Genomic DNA, 16,506 nt, shown 5'->3' with positions numbered 1-16,506 from the left:
AGTTGCTCCCTTTAGTCGCGAGTCAACGAGAGGGTCAACACGTCTTCCGTATCACAAGGAAACACAAGCCCCAAAAACCCCTCGCATCCACTAAAATTCGGTTCCTGCGGGTGTCCGCTGATAGCGGCGGGCTGTAGTGCAACGTTGATTTGATAAGAATAGCTGCCACTACATGAACTGTCGAGAAGTGCTAGCTAGTTGGTAACGCACAGCAAAAAAAGCTGCAGTCGAGAATGGAGATTGCAGCACAGAGAAACACTCCCGAAGTGCCAGCTCACGGCATCCCTGCCAGTGAGACATGAATATGCTCCTCTCCCGTCGTGTTTTCCCACGCGTGACGCCTTGACGCCTCTGCCGATATCGACCACTTTCATGGGCCCTCCGGATGAGCAGAAAGTGACACGTGTGAACCGGAGAAGAAAAACAAAAAACCACACCGGAAGCACTGTTGAGCAACCATTCTTTCTTGAATTTGTCATTACGTTCGTTCCATCGTCATCACCATCTCTCTCAAGGAGCCACGCCTTGTGCTTGCTTGTTCCGACCGACCTGGCGGGAGGATGTTTCTAACTGATTATCCAGATAGCCAAAGATGATGTATGGAATGCTGTTGTGGGGTCGTCCCTTTCCCCTTTTCTTGCCCCAGCTGGACTCGTCGTCCCTTCACGAATACCAGCCACTCTTCGGACTGGGTGGACTCGAGCAAACCTCGCCCGGCTGGAATGGCACGGCGGATTGTGACTTCTTTGCGGATAGCTTAGGAGTCGAAAAGGAAGATGCTTCAGAGATGCTGCGCTCCCTGTTCTACAAGAAGCCAGATTCTGATAACAGTCTACGATCATGTTAGCAATGCATTACGTTCTCAGGTAGATGTTCAACTGACCTTGCAATCTTCTCGTCCTCACGCTCGCGGGGTTCCACTTGCAGACTGCGCTCGTACATCTCATGCACATCACCAGCGCTCTGCATGTTACGCAGAATGTACTCCTGCAACTCCGGGACAGGTTGCAGACCATACGGTACGTTTTGGTACTGCTGAATGTCCCGAATGACCTCTGCTGTCTTTGCGCGCTTGGCAAAATTGATAAGCTGTGTCTTCTTGATGACACTGGGTATACCATCCTCGATGAAGGTCAGATCCGTCAGATAGATACCAAAGAAGGGAATGCAAGGCGGGTTCGCCTTGTGAAGAGCCTCTCGGTACTCGTTGAAGTTCTTGGTCGAGCCCATGAGTTTTCGCATCGACTCCAGAGACTGTGTCGTTCTAGCGTTAACTTGCGACCAGGTTCTATTCAGTCGGTGGATTGGCGCCGAACCCAACGCAGAAATGATCGACGTCAGGCACGAGAAGTTGTTGAGGCTTCGACACTTGTCAGCGATCATCACAAAATGCTTGATGACAACCACGCGTCGCTTGACGTCTGCTTGGGTCAGGATCATCTGCGCCACCCAATTTGTAAGTTGGTTGGAGTGGAGAATCAGGGCTTTGACGTTTTCAGCTGGGTCGGGATCACCTGGCGCGAGCTTCTTTTGCCAGGTCTTGTTCAAACACTCAGTGGGCTTAATTTTGCCGTAGAGTTTGGACTCGATGATCGTCAATTGTCGCGCAAACTCCAGCGCATCGATGTCCAGGAATTTCAGCTTTTTCATATTCTTCGGGATGATTGGCTGAGGCGCCTGTGAGTTCAATGTCAGGACAAGTCGCTTGTTCGAAGCATCGTGTCCGCGCATCCGCTGCTCTATCGAGGTCATCAAGGGTCCAGCACCAGGCGTGCTCGTCGATTGCACAGTGTCCTTTGCGAATTTGAACACTTCTTGCATGAGTTGCTGGCTGACGTCGTCGCTGGGCTCCATCCAGTAGTTGTCGAACCACGATTTCAGGATGTTAACCACACGAAATCTGATCGGCTTCTGCTTTTTGTCGATCCAGGTTTGGAGATCTTGGTTGGCAACGCCAGGTGGAGGCTGTATCATCCATCGCTTGACAAGCATCTCGAACAGTTCTGGTCCGGTGGTGAAGGATCTGTACGTTAACAAGAAGGTGTTGTTGAACGGCGAGTCCAGTCGGTCGTGCCTCGTAAGTTGCTCCACCAAACCCGTCAGCGTACCACCACGAAGTTGTGGTGGATCTGTCTTCGTGTCGTAGGCAATGTCGCCTTCGTGATCCAGCTTGAGGTAATTGGGCACCTCTTCCGAATCGCGCCCGCCACTTGTCACGGACATGTTTTCTGCGGGCACCTCTCCGAAGAACCGACTCGCCTTTGAGCTTTCGCCTTGGCGTTGCGCATCGCGCACTGGTTGGGTGCCTTCGGTGTATGAGCGCGATTGGCCAACATCCGCAATCGTTGGGCGTAGGCTCAGTGTCTTCGAGCTGTTGCGGTGATGCTGCTCGAAAGGTGCACCACCGTCGGTAAGGCGATGCGAATCTCTTGGTGCAGGTTCTTTGCCTGGTGTGTCAGGTTGCTGAGCCTGGTCGGCAGGCATTAATTCCGATAAGAGTTGCAGTGAAAATTGGGTCTGAGACGCGGCAGTGTCAAGCTCCCGTCCCACGGTCTTGACTCGGTTCAGGCGCTCTTCCAGCGAGGGACCTCTCACTTCAGACCATTCGTCGCTCAACGGAGCAGACACAGCTTGACACGCCACGATGAGATCCGAGGTCGAATCGTACAATTTCTGCTTGCGCTCCGCGAATTCGTCCAGCGATGGACTCTGCGTTGCAGAATTGAGAGGCGCAAGATTGATCGACTCGATTGTCGCCAAGTACGGACGGCAAACCTCGACGACCCCACTTCCACTTTTGCACACAGTGTCGCCAATCTTTCGATGCTTCTGAGGAGTGATGAGCTTGTCGCGAAGGATCAAGTGCTCATCCAGCTTCTTGATACTGGTGTTAATCAGCCGCTTCAAATCATCCAGCCGCTCCAGGAGCGCTTGATTCAAATGCTCGCGTGGCTCGAGCGCATTGTCTTGGTCGTCGTCCATAAAGGACATGTGGGCCAAAGCGTTCTTCCGGTCCAGTCCATTGGTTTGCCAATTTCCAGCAACATGGCTCCCCGTGACAAAGCCTGGAGTCAGCCTCGGTATCTCCTCGCCACGTTGTTGTCGCGCGATCTCAACAAAGCCGTAAACGCCATGCAGAACGCCCTCGGCTTCTTGCAAGCACTTCTGGGCAGAATCCGGCGCCGGAAAGTCGGCAGCTGCAATGTGGGATGAAAGAACCAGCTTTGAGAATCTTGACATCATTTCTCTGAAATGCGGATACAGAGCCTTGTTCGTCGAGATGATGGATGGATTGCCAGAATGGTTGTCGGTCGTGCCGGAGCCTGCCGCAAGGAGGAGGCGCAAGTGGTCGGAGATGTCTTCTGCTTTCCGGACGTACTCTGATCGATCACCCGCGTTAATGACTTCTCGATATCGTTGAACCGCGCGACGCATGTCCTCGATCATAGTATTCCACGTCAATGGAGTGGCATGCGCATCGTCAAAGAAGCGCCGAGGTAATAACGACGAGCTCGATGTGTGACCAGACGCATTAGCGAACGAGGGCATGGTCGCACCAACCGGCGCCATACCCTGCTGCATTGCCGAAATCGATGCGTTGCTTGCCTCTGTGAGATTTGTGCGAGAGCGGCTCAACGGCGAGGTCGCGTTCAGCGAATCCATGGACGTCGCAGGTGACACGCCGTCGGACAGGTATGAACGTCTGCGTCGCTGCTGACAGATAGTCTGCGTTAGTGAGGTGGCACTCATTTTCTAGAAGACGCACAGCACGTGCAGGAGTGCAACTTACGCTGGAAGGGTTCGAACCTCGTGTCAGAGAGGCATCCTCTGCCTCTGACTGCGAAGCGTAGTCCGTGTCATCATCGCCACCGTAGCCCGACTGCAGGAACTCCGCCGGAGGTCGGGTAATATCTGGAATGTAGATGTTGGTTCGATCCCGCGGGCCCGTTTCGTTTGATGAGGTGGGCGCTTCGAGAGGCAGCTCCATGGTGCTTTCACCAGTCAATGTATTGAAGTAGAACAGCCGGCCGTCTGGTGTCGCCTGTGGAATCCAGAACGCGGCTTCCTCCTGTGACCGCGTCGCCACGTCTGAAGCCGGACGAGCAGTGTCTGGTCCAAAATGTGTCTGATCATCGTATTCTCCGCCTGACTCTTCCGCGTCCGAATCGCTCCTACCTGGCCTCGCGGTCCCATCGTCGTAGCTCGGCGCGGCCACCATGGCGCAGTAGTTGCTGGGAAACCATCCTCGCACACCGTGAATCACACCGTCCCACCACCCACTCTCGAGCTGCGTAATGACTTGAATGATGTCCCCTTGGCGGAAGCTCAGACTGGTCCGGTCGTCGGCCTCGTAGTCATACAGCGCTCGCACGTACAACTGCCCACCCGTGCTAATGCTGCCCGCTAGTCCGCCGTTCATCTTTGCCGCGCGACTTCCTCCCGGCGGTCGCACCTGCGCGTGAGTCGCGTGTCCAGGCCAGCTTCAGCAGCAGCCAGTGAGCGCTGCGGCTGCCGGGTCGTGTCGCTGGCGGGGGTGTTGTGGAGGGTGCGGCGGAGGTCCTGCAGCGCGCCCGCGACAGGTGTTTGCTTGCGGCGTCGAGGTCACGGTGGAGGGGCGGGCGTCGTCGCGGTCACCCCCGGGCGGCCGAAGGGGGGTATGTATGTATGTGAGCTGGGCCTGCTGGAATGGACGCACTTCTGCTGGCTGCACTGGCCGACTGGTCGGGTCTACGCCCCTTCCTTCTGCTCCAGCGTCAGTCGCAGCAGGCGCACACGGCGAGCTAAGCCAACCAGCGGCGGCAAAACAATGCGATCTGCGATTCGAGCGAGGGCGAGGTGAAGAAATGAGCAATGTGGTGGTCCAGGTGGAGCGGCGGCGCCTGAGAGGTCTCCGTCGACGACCACTTCTGCGGCGGGATTGGACAATTGCTCCCACTCAGCGCGCTTCTGCTTGAGCTCAGAACAACGCGGCACAGGTACTCGAAATACGCCCGACGGCTTCAGCAAGACCTCTGGACGCACATTCACTTCCGACCATGTGATTGCAATCAAGTGAAGCTGGCAGCGGAATGGTTGACTGTGCGATCACTGCGCGCGAACGCATCCGCACCCCGCTTGCTCACCTGTCGCCCAGAGGCACCGCTACAACTGCAGGCCCTAGGGCGACGAGTCAAAATTCACTTTTATGATTCGCTATCAGTCTCCGCCAGCCCAGAAATAAGCAGCGACGAAGCTATCACAGGGCAGACAACTCTCGACTGGGCAGTAACGCGAGCTCTCTTTCTCTACAGTCGAGCAGGATTGCCCGGCGAAATTCTCGAAGAAGCAAGCACACTCCAATACCATGCCCAATGGTGATCTCCTGTAGGTCAAGCCACCCCAGCAATAACAGTCAACATTACCTCTTCTGTCCCGACGCGTCGCGGGGACAGCGTCTGATCTAGAGCCTTGTTTCCCACCCACATGCTGGACACGCGCGTGGTTGTTTGCATGCACAACACGAATCAATCTCCTGGCATGCACGTAGCCGGGAATCCTGTATAATGAACTGCTGCTATACGCCTCTGGAGGGCGTGAGCATCGAGCAAGGAAATGCGACAGGCCCAGAGCCATCGACCAACTGCACGGAAACTTTGCAAAGAGCAATCCCGGAGCAACGTGAGTTGAAGACCCTGAACTTGCTGGGCAGTGCGGAGATGTGATTGATTGAGGAGGGAAGTTCTTGTGCAGCAGGCGTTTGCGAAGTATCCATGTTTGATGAGCGCCTCACTGTGACGGCAAAGTATGAACTGGTTGAAGCGGCCGACGGGGCATATCGGAGCCCAGACAATCTCTCTCTCTCAACGCCGCGACCATTCGATGGAGGGCGTCCGTGACATCCAACTGGTGGGGTGTCGCATCTTCGAACAGATGCAAATCCGCAAGAGGCTTTTGGGGGAGCACGGCACATTTTCGACTTCGGGCCCTTGAGTCGCGCCGCGGCGCGCTAGGATCAGCGGGTGGGAGTTCCCCTTCCACCCGTGGTCTGCACCGGCCGACTAGAGGTCGCGGACGAAGGACCCGACTCCAGCGGGCAGGCCACCATGTCGGCACACTATGGAGATGGCTGGCAAGTGCCAAACAAGCCCTGAACGATCGAAGTTCTTTTGTCCCATGTGTTGGGATCCTGGTAACAATGCGCAAAAGGCGAAGCGAGACGACAAATGAAAATTGAGTACGATGAATCAAATTTTCGCCCCGAGAAAGGGGAGATGAAGCCCCGCGCTGCCGCGAAGGTGGGCTGGAGGGGTGAGTGTCGTGAAGACTGAGGCTGATGACATGTTTGTGTGTTCGAGCCGCATCTCCTCGAACGTGTGTGGAGCAAGAAAAGCGCTCAGCATATTCTGTCAAACTGACGAAAGACTTACGACATTTAGCTCACGCCAGATGTCGTTCCTGTCCTGTCCACCAGCGACAATGGCGTTTGTCGACAAGAAGAGTGTTGTCGGTTACATCGAATCAGGGGTCCGGGTTATGAGTAGCCGAGATTCGATCGATCAAGAAAGGATACCCCATATTGCTTTGTGTTGCACTCGGTGTCTGGCAGTGATGAGGAAGCATCGGAGTGGCAAACGGAAAGTCTTTTGAACATTGATCAGTCACTCGAAGGGTTGCAGAGTTGTTGACAGCATCAGACGATTTCATTATGCTTGCCGCACCGGGCCAAGCTGGACCGGAATACCGGTCAGCTTGCGACCGCGGCAGAGACCGCCGCCTGCTCGCGAAGAGGGGCCATAACGCTCCCCGAAACGCTAGCAGCGGACGGTGGAACCAGGCGAAAGGCTCCCGGTACGGCTGGAGGCGATTCCAAACTGGAGTTCCGGCTCGCCAAATGCGCATCGAATAACCAAACCAGCAAATGATGCAGCGAGCATGCAGAATCAGCAGTGATACAGTGGCTGATGTGTGGACGACGATGACGGATGATGGGCGCACTGCTTGTCTGCATATAGCAGATGAAGACGCAGGCTCCGGGAACGTGTTTTCAGCCACGCATCGACTGGATCGCTGAAAACGACCAAAACGGCGTCCCGGCGATTCTGGTTGGAAAGGAGGGGCAGCGACGCGGCTCCGCATGATGGTGGGTGGTGCGACGCGCATTGTTCTCACGAGTCGGGAGCGGGATTGGATTCGATGGGGGGTTCGTCGGCCGCGCCGCTTGGCTGACTCGAATAGAGATGAGGCTCTAGAGTCGGTGTGAGGCGTAGAGACAGGCGACAGGAAACCACTGCAGCGAAGTGGAGGGGTGTGGAAGCGGTCAAGCAAGCGGCGCAGCAGGTGAGGCGCGAGCAGCTCTTGTTCTACAGCACTTGTCCAGCTCACACCTGCTCTGCCACAAGCGCCTCGTGTGCGATGGAAAACCTAGCTTAGTGCTGCGCGGGCAGTCCGATCACGCGACTCGGGGAGGATTCTGAGGAAGGGCTCGGCGGCAATGAACGAGGACAGTAGATGGCCGTTCGTCGCCAGCTTGCCACGTTGTCGTCGTCCAGGGCGGGCGGCGACGAGCTAGCTAGAGACAGAGAGCGACGTGTGGTGCTTCTGCAGCTCAGAATAGGAGCGCGCACAGCGCGTGTGCTGGATGTAATGCTGAAAGGCGTGCCGGCCGCGGGGCCTCGCCAGCAACGTGCCGAGATCTCGTCTCGTCTCGTGGGTGCTAGTCTCTACCTCTCTCCTTTGCTACCAGCCTCCCTCCCTCCATCATCAAACCCCTCACTGTGCTCCTCCGCCCGCCGACCGACCGCCAGCGAGCTCGTCGTGTCATCCATCTCCGCCATCAAAGCCATCACCACCGCCGTCGAGTAGTGCTTTCGTCGAGTAGCGGCGAAGCCTCTCGCCCCGAACGCCTGCCACATGCAACAAACACCCATCCATCGCCCTCGACAGATACAACAGCCCACCAAGATTTAAACCACACCGAGTCGCTGGCCGCAGAGGGCGCATTCTTCAACACTGCCATCGCCATCTAGCCCTACGCTTCCCCAGCGACAACCATGTCGGCCGTTGCCGGCGCACTGCCCACCGCCTCCGCACCGACGCCCGCCGGGCGCAAGCCATCGACGGGCGGTGATGTGAAGGAGAAGGAGAAGCGCTACAAATGTCAATTCTGCAATCGCGCCTTTTCGCGCTCGGAACATCGATCGCGACACGAGAGGTCCCGTAAGTACACTTTTTGTCGCGTGGTGGGGCAGTCGCAGCAGCTGCACGCGACGAGCACTGGCGGGGTCGCGCACCAGGACAGAGCATCCCAAACTAACACGAAGCCAAATCGCAGACACGAAAGAGCGACCCTTCAAGTGCATGAAATGTCGCAGCACCTTCGTCCGCCGCGACCTGCTCCTCCGCCACGACCGCACCGTCCACGCCAAAGACGGCGGTGTGCCGCTCCAGAGCGAAGGAAACAAGCGCAAGAACAAGACTGCATCGCACCAAAATGACGACGCCAACAAGAATACCGACATCGATGCCACCGACTTCGATCAGTTCACCGATGGCGCCAATGCCCTCGACGTCGAGCAGGCCGCCATGCTGATGACCAACTTCCAGCAAAAGGCTGCCATGTCGGGCCAAGACATCAGTTCCATCACCACCGAGCCACTCATCTCATCGCACGGTCTGCCGACAATGATGGACACCAGCGCGCCTCCCTACCCAGGCTCCATGACGCTGCCACAGATGCAAGGCTGGGATCAAATGCTGCCACAAACCATCAGCACCTCGCAATTACCCAAAGCCGCATCTTCGATATCATCAGGCGGTGAAGGCTCTCACGACATGCTACCATTTTCCAATGCCGGTGCAACACTAGGTGCCTCGAACTCGTCATTGCCACCGCTCATGGAGCGCACCGAGAGCCAACAAGATGGCCTGCCTTCTTTCAGCGCATCGTCCATGATCGGAGGCCTGTCGCCAAATGGTCCCTTGTCGCCGTTTCCCAACATGATGGGCCCAGTCTCCCCTGTCGACTACCGCAGGTCACCTGGTCCTGCGCAACAGTGCACCATGACCAAGGCCCCACAGGTAGCAGGCGAGGACCAGATGAGCCTGCTCGTGGAGAACATCCGCCGATGCGACAGCGAAGATGCACTTGTGCATACCTTCCGTCTTCCTCAGATGCCGGTGCTCAATCGCTACCTGTCGACCTACTTCAACTTCTTCCATCATCACCTGCCATTCCTCCACCCGGCATCATTCAACCCTGCCACTGTGCCAGCGCCACTATTGCTTGCCGTGCTTTCCATCGGCGCGCTCTACACTTTCGAGCAGGATCAGGCATACATGCTTCACATTGGCTCGAAAGTGCTTGTGCAACAATTCCTGCAGAAGAAAGATGACTTCAGCTCACGAAAGTGCCCTCTGTGGATGATGCAAGCGTCGCTCCTGAACATGAGCTTCGCCAGCTGGAGTGGAGATCCGAAAGGTCTCGAGTGGGCATGCTCGATCAAATCGCTGTTGGCGAACATGGTCGCTGGAAACAGGTACGAGTTACAAAAGCGCAGTGAAGCGCGCGAAGGCCGACAACCTACCCATGACGAATGGATCGAGGACGAAGGCTGCCGCCGAACTTACTATGCGGTGTACATCTTCTTCGGCCTCTTGACGCTGACCTACAATCACACTCCTGCAATCAGCTTCAACGAATTCGACACTCTGGAGTTGCCTTCGTCAGAGACTCTGTGGAATCTCGACCCCGCCGACAATGACAGCTGGATCGAGAGCTTGACAGCATCGACAATCATCACATTCCGAGAAGCGCACGACGCTCTCTTCCAAGGCGAAACCGCTCGATACAGCGCCTTTGCCACTCGCGTGATGATCAACGCATTGTTCCTGGAAGTATGGTACCACAAGCGCAGCCCAGAAGCTCTCCAGGATGTTGTCACCGAGTACAAATTGCGACTTGCGTTGGAGACATGGGAGAAGTCGCTCGAACAGTGCGAGCCTGAAACAGTGGTCGTGCAGCTCAGCGCTCCTCACAAGGGTCACCCTCTCATCTTCAACGCAATGGCAATGTATCGCAATACCCGGACCAGACTGTTGGTGGATCTGAAGGCCATCCAAGAGGCGCTGCGCTACCACGACTCGTACGAGGTAGCGGCAGCGATGACACACGCTCGAGAGAAAGTGAAGCGGAGCCAGGAGATGCTCACTGTGATTCAGTCGTGCTACGATTGCATCGAGGTTGCGGCGTTGCAAGGCATCCGCTGGGTAGCGCGCACATCAGCGACCAATTGGAGCATCGAGCACCCGCTTTGCGGACTTGACTTGATTGTTATCCTCAGTCTGTGGCTCTGGCGTGTCGAGCACGAAGAGGAGCCCGCGACTGAGGACGAGAAGGCGATGTACCAGAAATTGCGCTCACTGTTCGACGACGACACAGTTGATGGCTTCGGACAAAAGTTGAGCTCCACAGTCGCTCGACTCTGGGGTAGTATGATCGACGAAGTGGTTGTCTGGGGGTAAGTTGAGCACCGCATGCTGATCAATCACCAGCTAACAAGATTCCAGCATCACAAAGCTCATGGGCGAATCCTTCAAATTGCACAGTCAGGCGCTCATCGGATACGAAGACGCCGTCATGGCCGAGCAACAAAACGGCGGCAGCATCACGCCAACGGCTGTGATTGCGCCACACGCGACAGAAGTCACGGCCTACTAATACATACACGAATTTGACGAATGCGTTTTTGATTCGGGACGGCACTAATAGAACGATACCACGCGCTCCATGCGGCGGCTTATTGTTCGGACTTTGTATTTTCTGCTCGAGTCCCACTGGCGTTCACTGGGGAATGGATTACTCTGTATCAGCACACACCTCATCAGCAACCAGGCAGCAAGCAACCGAGCCAGTTCGAGTTCTTTCTTCCGCGAGAGCATACAGAATGGGAACAGGGCGGACACTGCTTACGCTTATTTCTTCTGGGGGGAGATTCTGGACCTCACACACACAACGAAACCATCTTAATAATTGTTGGACCTTTTCTTTGCCCGGCATCACCACCTGGCGGAGGTCTGAAAATGCAATGACACGGCTGGACCGTGTGAAGAGGCTGGATTCCCCGAAACACCTTTGGAGAGTGGCAGCACTTGCACAGTGACCGCCAAATCTCCAACTTTTTTCCTCCGAGCGCTGCGCCTTTTTTCATTGGATCGAAATCCATCAGATACCATGTTCGTTTATGCAGCATTGGGGATTTTTCGTTGTTCAGCTTTGCTTTGAGCTTTGAGATTCGTGGAGTGTCTGTCGATGATGATGATCGTCATCTTCAATGCGCTTCCACAGTGGCGCATACTGGGCGAATAGAAGGAGCATAGCGTGGAGAAGAGTTTTTTTTGCTCGTTCTTTGTTTGCTATCTGTTTGAAGGGTTGTACTATATGTATGGGTATAACAATTCAGACACAAACTTTGTTCTCGACTCGAATGGTTCTTCACCGCTGCTGCCGTCGACTGGTTTTGGAGAGGGTGTCAACGTCTGGACATGAAGTGATGGGTACTGATTGGGAGTATGGGGGATGAAGGTACGGTAAATAGAGTTTCGGGAAATCTCAACTCCACACTTGCGCGTGTTGTGTGTTTCGACACCATGTTGTTTTGCTCTACATCCCTCGTACATATATTCTGTCATGAAGCCGTTATGATTTTCATCGTCACTGGACTTCGCCGCCGCTCAATGCACGTCCCATCCCGCCATAATAAGCCCGAAGACGCCTCTTTCCCTTGACACGCAACTCCTCTCTGAACAAAAATCTTCAAGCTCCTCCTCCTCCTTGCAAACCCGCCAGCTTCGTACGCATATACTCGGGACTCATCTCCGCCGGAAATGTGGGCCTGGTGTCATTGACGTTCCGGGTACTCGTGATGCTGAGTGGTTTATTCTCGTCTTCTGCCTCGACTGTGACATCTCGTGTGATTTCCGTCAATTCGGTCACTTCGATGACGGGTTGCACGCCGACTGTGTGGATCAGAGTCTGAAGCTCGATGACGAAGGCTGTTGCGAATGGCGAAGAGGATGAAGATGATGAGGAGGTGGTTGTGGTGATGGCTAAGAGGTGGAGAGTGGATGTTAGTATGTTTGCTGAAAGGTGAAACGTAGGTCTTCTCTTGTCGTGTTTTTCCTCATCTTCGCTGGCTTGATTCTTTTCGCTCTTTTGCCAGGAAGCCTTGAAGAATCTTTCACCTGCCTCCTGCATCTCTCAACTCAACGACATCCACAACTGCTGCTGCTGCTGCGGTTGCCGTCGGCGCAGGCGTCGCTTCTGCTTCCGCGCGTTTATCGTCCTTGTGCAAAGTGCCATATCCAATTGCTCCGCTCTTGGGAGCAGGCCATTGATCGGGTACTGAGGCGAAAGTTTGAGTGAAGACTACTGGAACGTAGGTCGGTGAGGTTCCGATTGTGGTTTCCATCCAGATTGTCGTTACGGAAGGGGCTTGGGAGATGGCGGGTTCGGCGTCGGGTTGTTGGATTATTGCTCGGGGTCTGTGAGGAAGAAACGTTAGAGGTAAAGGAGGATGATGGGATATTGGAGATGAGGACATACTCGAGGTCACCAGTGTTAGACTTTTGGGCTATGCTGAGAGCTGCTGAAGCAAATATGCTCAGGCAAAATGAGAAGATTGAGGTATGCATTGTTATGTTCGGGTGTTGTATGCTGATTTAGCTGGCAGAAACTGTGTCTCTTTGATTCTGTTGTGGTGACAGGTTGATGGATGGAATTTCGAGCAGGAGATCTCCATCTACGACTGGAATGCGGGAAAGAGCAGTGCACCTTCTCAAAAATCCGGACACCACGCACGCGCAAGTGCGAACGTACTCTTTCCTCTCAAAATGGAGAAGGCTCGAACGCGGCCGGTTGCACAAAGGCGGATCCGACATCTCGCCTCCGTTCTGCTGGATTCTCTATGTCCATGACAAAATCAGTTTCTCGATGGTTCGCGGTGTTGATAATCTCATCAGGTCAATCTGGATCACACGAACTTGGGATGTTTGTCAATTGCTCCGATCCTTCGACTCATCAGCGTGCAGTCGTTGCTGCCTTCAATGGCGAGCACTCAGACTTCGCTGTAAAGCATCTCGGGCGAATCTAGGAGCAAAGAGAACGATCGACAATCTACGACGCGCAGTGCAGATATATATGGATCTCGGTCAAAGGATTCATTGGCCTGTCGGCCTAAACAGGGATCGAGAAGCGCCGCACACGCGTCAAGCCTTCTTTGACATGAGCTTGGCACTTGCTTCTTGTCTTGATGCAGCAACATACTTGGCAGCAATTCGGATGTGTGAAGCTCTCGCAATCTGGTCCGTACCTCTGCTCATTATGAATTGCGGTCGGATTCATGCCTTCTGTTGGAGCTCTTGGTGCGCTCCTTCTTCACCGATGACGACGCTGGAGAGGATGCTACTGTGCAGGGAACGTCTGGACCCACACAGCTCGGTAGCAAGCAAAGCGTTGCATTGAAGGCTCCCCTGTGCAAATCAACGTGCCGCGGCCAGGTCGCTGATCACAAACAATCTCATCATACTATCTCGCACTACGATCACGACATTCCATTCGGATTCGCTCGCAGGACTGATAATTCGGCTCAACCGATGTGATTCGAAGCTTCGAATGGATCTCGTGCCATTTCCATTCTCCTGGATCTGCTAGGACTCGCTGTAGTCTACTGCAAATATAACCTTGGTGAGAGCACACGGTGCACCGGTTTGCGTACCAGCCGCGGATGTATGAGACCTGCGGCCCGAAAACATCACACGACATGAACGCAAACACGTCGGGGTTACTTCGACTTGGCAACTGGTCGCGTGCTCTCATACTTGCAATGGTAAAGCTGTAGGAGTGCGCCACGTAACAGACTGTCCATCTGTACCGCTACAACAGATTCTTCCGACGTCGAGCTTACGAGCGTGCTGCATCTGAAAGATCATCTCTTTGTGGGATTCTATGAATACACAACAGAAGCTGACTTTCACATTGCGCTCTACGAAAGTCCAGGCCATTGATTCCTCACCATCTTGAAGGCTATGCGAACGGATCCCACATCATGCCTACAAGCCGATCGGTGCCCGTTGACACTGGATCGCACAGTTCGATCTACCATCCGGCCTGGAGCCAACACAACCTTGTACGCACTCCCCTGCTCGCGGCTAGCGTGTTTGCGTTTTTGCAGCTACAATGAGAGACGCCACTTCCCGGGTCTAAATCCGCGTCCGATAGGCGATGAAGAATTCGCTCCATGTTGTTTGTGCGCCACTGCTTGCCAACTGTCAATGGCCTGGAAAAAGTAAGGCGAAATGTTTGTGAGCTTTGAAGAGCTTAGAAGCCTTTCCCAAACTCGAAGCAACATGACAAGCCCGGACCAGATCACTCGATCGAAGTAGAGTTCCGACATTCTGCGATGGAGTCCTCGATCCCCCGCAGCAAATCTTTCGACAGTGCTTCTTCAAGCCAAACTATAAAGCGTTCGTTGGAGCAAGTTCTGAAGCAGCATGATGACCTTCGTCGGTCACAAGAAGGCACGGAGACTGCACCTCCGAGGCAATCGAACACCAATCTGGTCAGCTGGTCCGGCGCAAATGATAAAGAGAACCCGCAAAATTTCAGCAACATGACAAAATTATCGATTGGCATCAACGTCAGTATGATGAACCTGATAGTTTCCTTCGCCGTCAGCGTTGTTAGCTCGATGCTAGGACAAATAGCAATCGACTTTGAGCAGCACGATCTAGAGGAGATGCAGCTAGCAGTTACAGTCTACATCGCAGGCTTGGCATTTGGTAACAGTGTTGACTCGCCATCCTGGTATATCATTGCGCTGACTACGAGTAGGCCCTGTCTTCTTTGGGCCAGCATCTGAGTGCTATGGACGCAAGAAGCCGCTCGTACTGGGCATGACTGGCTTCTTCGTATTCAATTATCTCGTAACAGCGGTAAATGGCTTGCGAATTGCGCTGATTTGCCGGTTCTTATCAGCAGCATGTGGTAGTGCGGCCTATGTGATACCTCCCGGAGTTTTCGTTGATCTTTACGGACCAGTTGGCAGAGCGATCGGGTATCAGGTCTTCGCAACAGCAGCGTTTGTTGGTGGTTCCGTCGGGCCAGGAGTTGCAGCCTACATGATCTCATCTGGCCTTCAATGGCGATGGCCGCTCTACCTGGTGAGCATCACCACTTTTCCTATGATCCTTGCATCGATACTTCTACCAGAAACGCTAGAGTCGGCTCTACTACAACACAAGGCACGCCGATTACGTTTTGCCACAGGAGAGTGGAGCTGGCATGCGAAGAAAGACGAAAGTCCTTTGGAATTGTCAAACTATCTTGTCAAGCCTTGGAAAATGCTGGTCCAGGAACCAGTGCTCATCGTCGTAACCATGGCTTTCACGATTGCCTATTTTATCCAAACCCTGACGTGTTCGGAAATACCAATTGCCTTCGGCAAGCGGCATTGGGACTACACTGCAGCGTACCAATCCCTGTTCTTAACACTGCCCGGCTTCACTTTGGGCTGTGCCATTCTGATCGTTGACACGATTCTGAGATTTCGCAAAAGACATGTCAAAGGTCTGCCAATTGCACCTGAGAGCAGGTTGCCACCAATGGTATGCTCTTACAGCCCAAAAGCGGTATTGACGCTAACACTTCCAGATCGTCGGAATGGCGTTGCTATCGATCGGACTACTCTGGTTCGCTTACAGCTGTTCTCCAGACACGAACTGGCCCCTTCAAGCCGCAGCAGCGATCGTCTTCAGCTGTGGCATGTACATGGTATGGGTCACTGCGACCGTCTACGTGCAGGACTTGTATGTGTCTCACTCGAACAGTGCATTGGCCGCTTGTGCATTTGTGAGGTACTCAGTTGGAGCCGCGGCTCCAATGTTGTCTGGTATGCTTCGTGAGAAAGTGGGCCTGAGACGGGTGAGTTCTGGTGGAATTTTGAAGATGGGCAAACAGCTGACGTACTTTTGCAACTAGACGATCACTTTTGTTGGGATATTTTGTGCTTTTCTGGTGCCTCTGCACATCTTCTTCTATTTCTTCGGAAAGAAGATCAGGAGATTGAGCAGGTTTGCGTTACATGATGCTTACGTGGAGACACCGGGAGCTTTGTAATCCCAATAGGCTTGTCACGCCCTACGTCGAAGCGGGCCATTCTAGCATATGAGTCAGAGGACTACGACAACATAGCAGTATGGGCACAGTATTGAGTTCGGATGATGGAGGCAAAGCTTAGAAAGTCGCCAATTGAGCGTCCTTCGCATCTTCATCCTTCGAGCTGAGAAGGGCTTTGAAGCTGAGGAGGTCTGAAGTCTTACGGTCTCTTCGTTTATCCGCGAGCGCACAATTTCCGAGCCAGTAGGGCAAGGTTTGTTGCCATGTGTAAGCCTAGCGGATGTATCTTCCATGCTCGCCTTCACTCACCCTCTTTCTCGGCTATTTCTCGGCGCCGGCCAGATGCGGGGCCTGGG

General features: G+C 54.3%; 4 protein-coding genes across 5 annotated transcripts; 2 read left to right on the top strand and 2 right to left on the bottom strand.

The window, feature by feature from the left end:
- Positions 1-804: 804 nt before the first annotated feature.
- Positions 805-4,420, bottom strand: CKM354_001005300 (uncharacterized protein; the record flags this gene model as incomplete). Of its 2 annotated transcripts, none has more annotated exons than XM_044805502.1 (3): positions 805-832; positions 884-3,726; positions 3,791-4,420. In XM_044805502.1, the coding sequence occupies 3 exons, from the start codon at positions 4,418-4,420 to the stop codon at positions 805-807; spliced, it is 3,501 nt and encodes a 1,166-aa protein (XP_044661437.1). The 2 variants fall into 2 exon arrangements, with proteins under 2 accessions (XP_044661437.1, XP_044661438.1); XM_044805503.1 differs by having other exon boundaries at positions 884-3,711.
- A 3,610-nt stretch (positions 4,421-8,030) lies between these two features.
- CKM354_001005200 (uncharacterized protein) lies at positions 8,031-10,696 on the top strand (the record flags this gene model as incomplete). Its single annotated transcript, XM_044805501.1, has 3 exons — positions 8,031-8,196; positions 8,312-10,496; positions 10,546-10,696. 3 exons carry the CDS (start codon positions 8,031-8,033, stop codon positions 10,694-10,696), a joined length of 2,502 nt encoding a protein of 833 aa, XP_044661436.1.
- A 1,095-nt stretch (positions 10,697-11,791) lies between these two features.
- CKM354_001005100 (uncharacterized protein) lies at positions 11,792-12,669 on the bottom strand (the record flags this gene model as incomplete). Its single annotated transcript, XM_044805500.1, has 3 exons — positions 11,792-12,187; positions 12,246-12,519; positions 12,581-12,669. The coding sequence occupies 3 exons, from the start codon at positions 12,667-12,669 to the stop codon at positions 11,792-11,794; spliced, it is 759 nt and encodes a 252-aa protein (XP_044661435.1).
- Positions 12,670-14,435: 1,766 nt separating this feature from the next.
- Positions 14,436-16,150, top strand: CKM354_001005000 (uncharacterized protein; the record flags this gene model as incomplete). Its single annotated transcript, XM_044805499.1, has 4 exons — positions 14,436-14,814; positions 14,867-15,639; positions 15,686-15,955; positions 16,013-16,150. 4 exons carry the CDS (start codon positions 14,436-14,438, stop codon positions 16,148-16,150), a joined length of 1,560 nt encoding a protein of 519 aa, XP_044661434.1.
- Positions 16,151-16,506: the final 356 nt, after the last annotated feature.

Source organism: Cercospora kikuchii (assembly GCF_019650295.1).
Source record: "Cercospora kikuchii DNA, contig_00006, whole genome shotgun sequence".
Classification (NCBI taxonomy): Eukaryota; Fungi; Ascomycota; class Dothideomycetes; order Mycosphaerellales; family Mycosphaerellaceae; genus Cercospora; species Cercospora kikuchii.
Note: the sequence above shows the minus strand (reverse complement) of the source record. Positions and strands in the feature narration are given on the sequence as shown.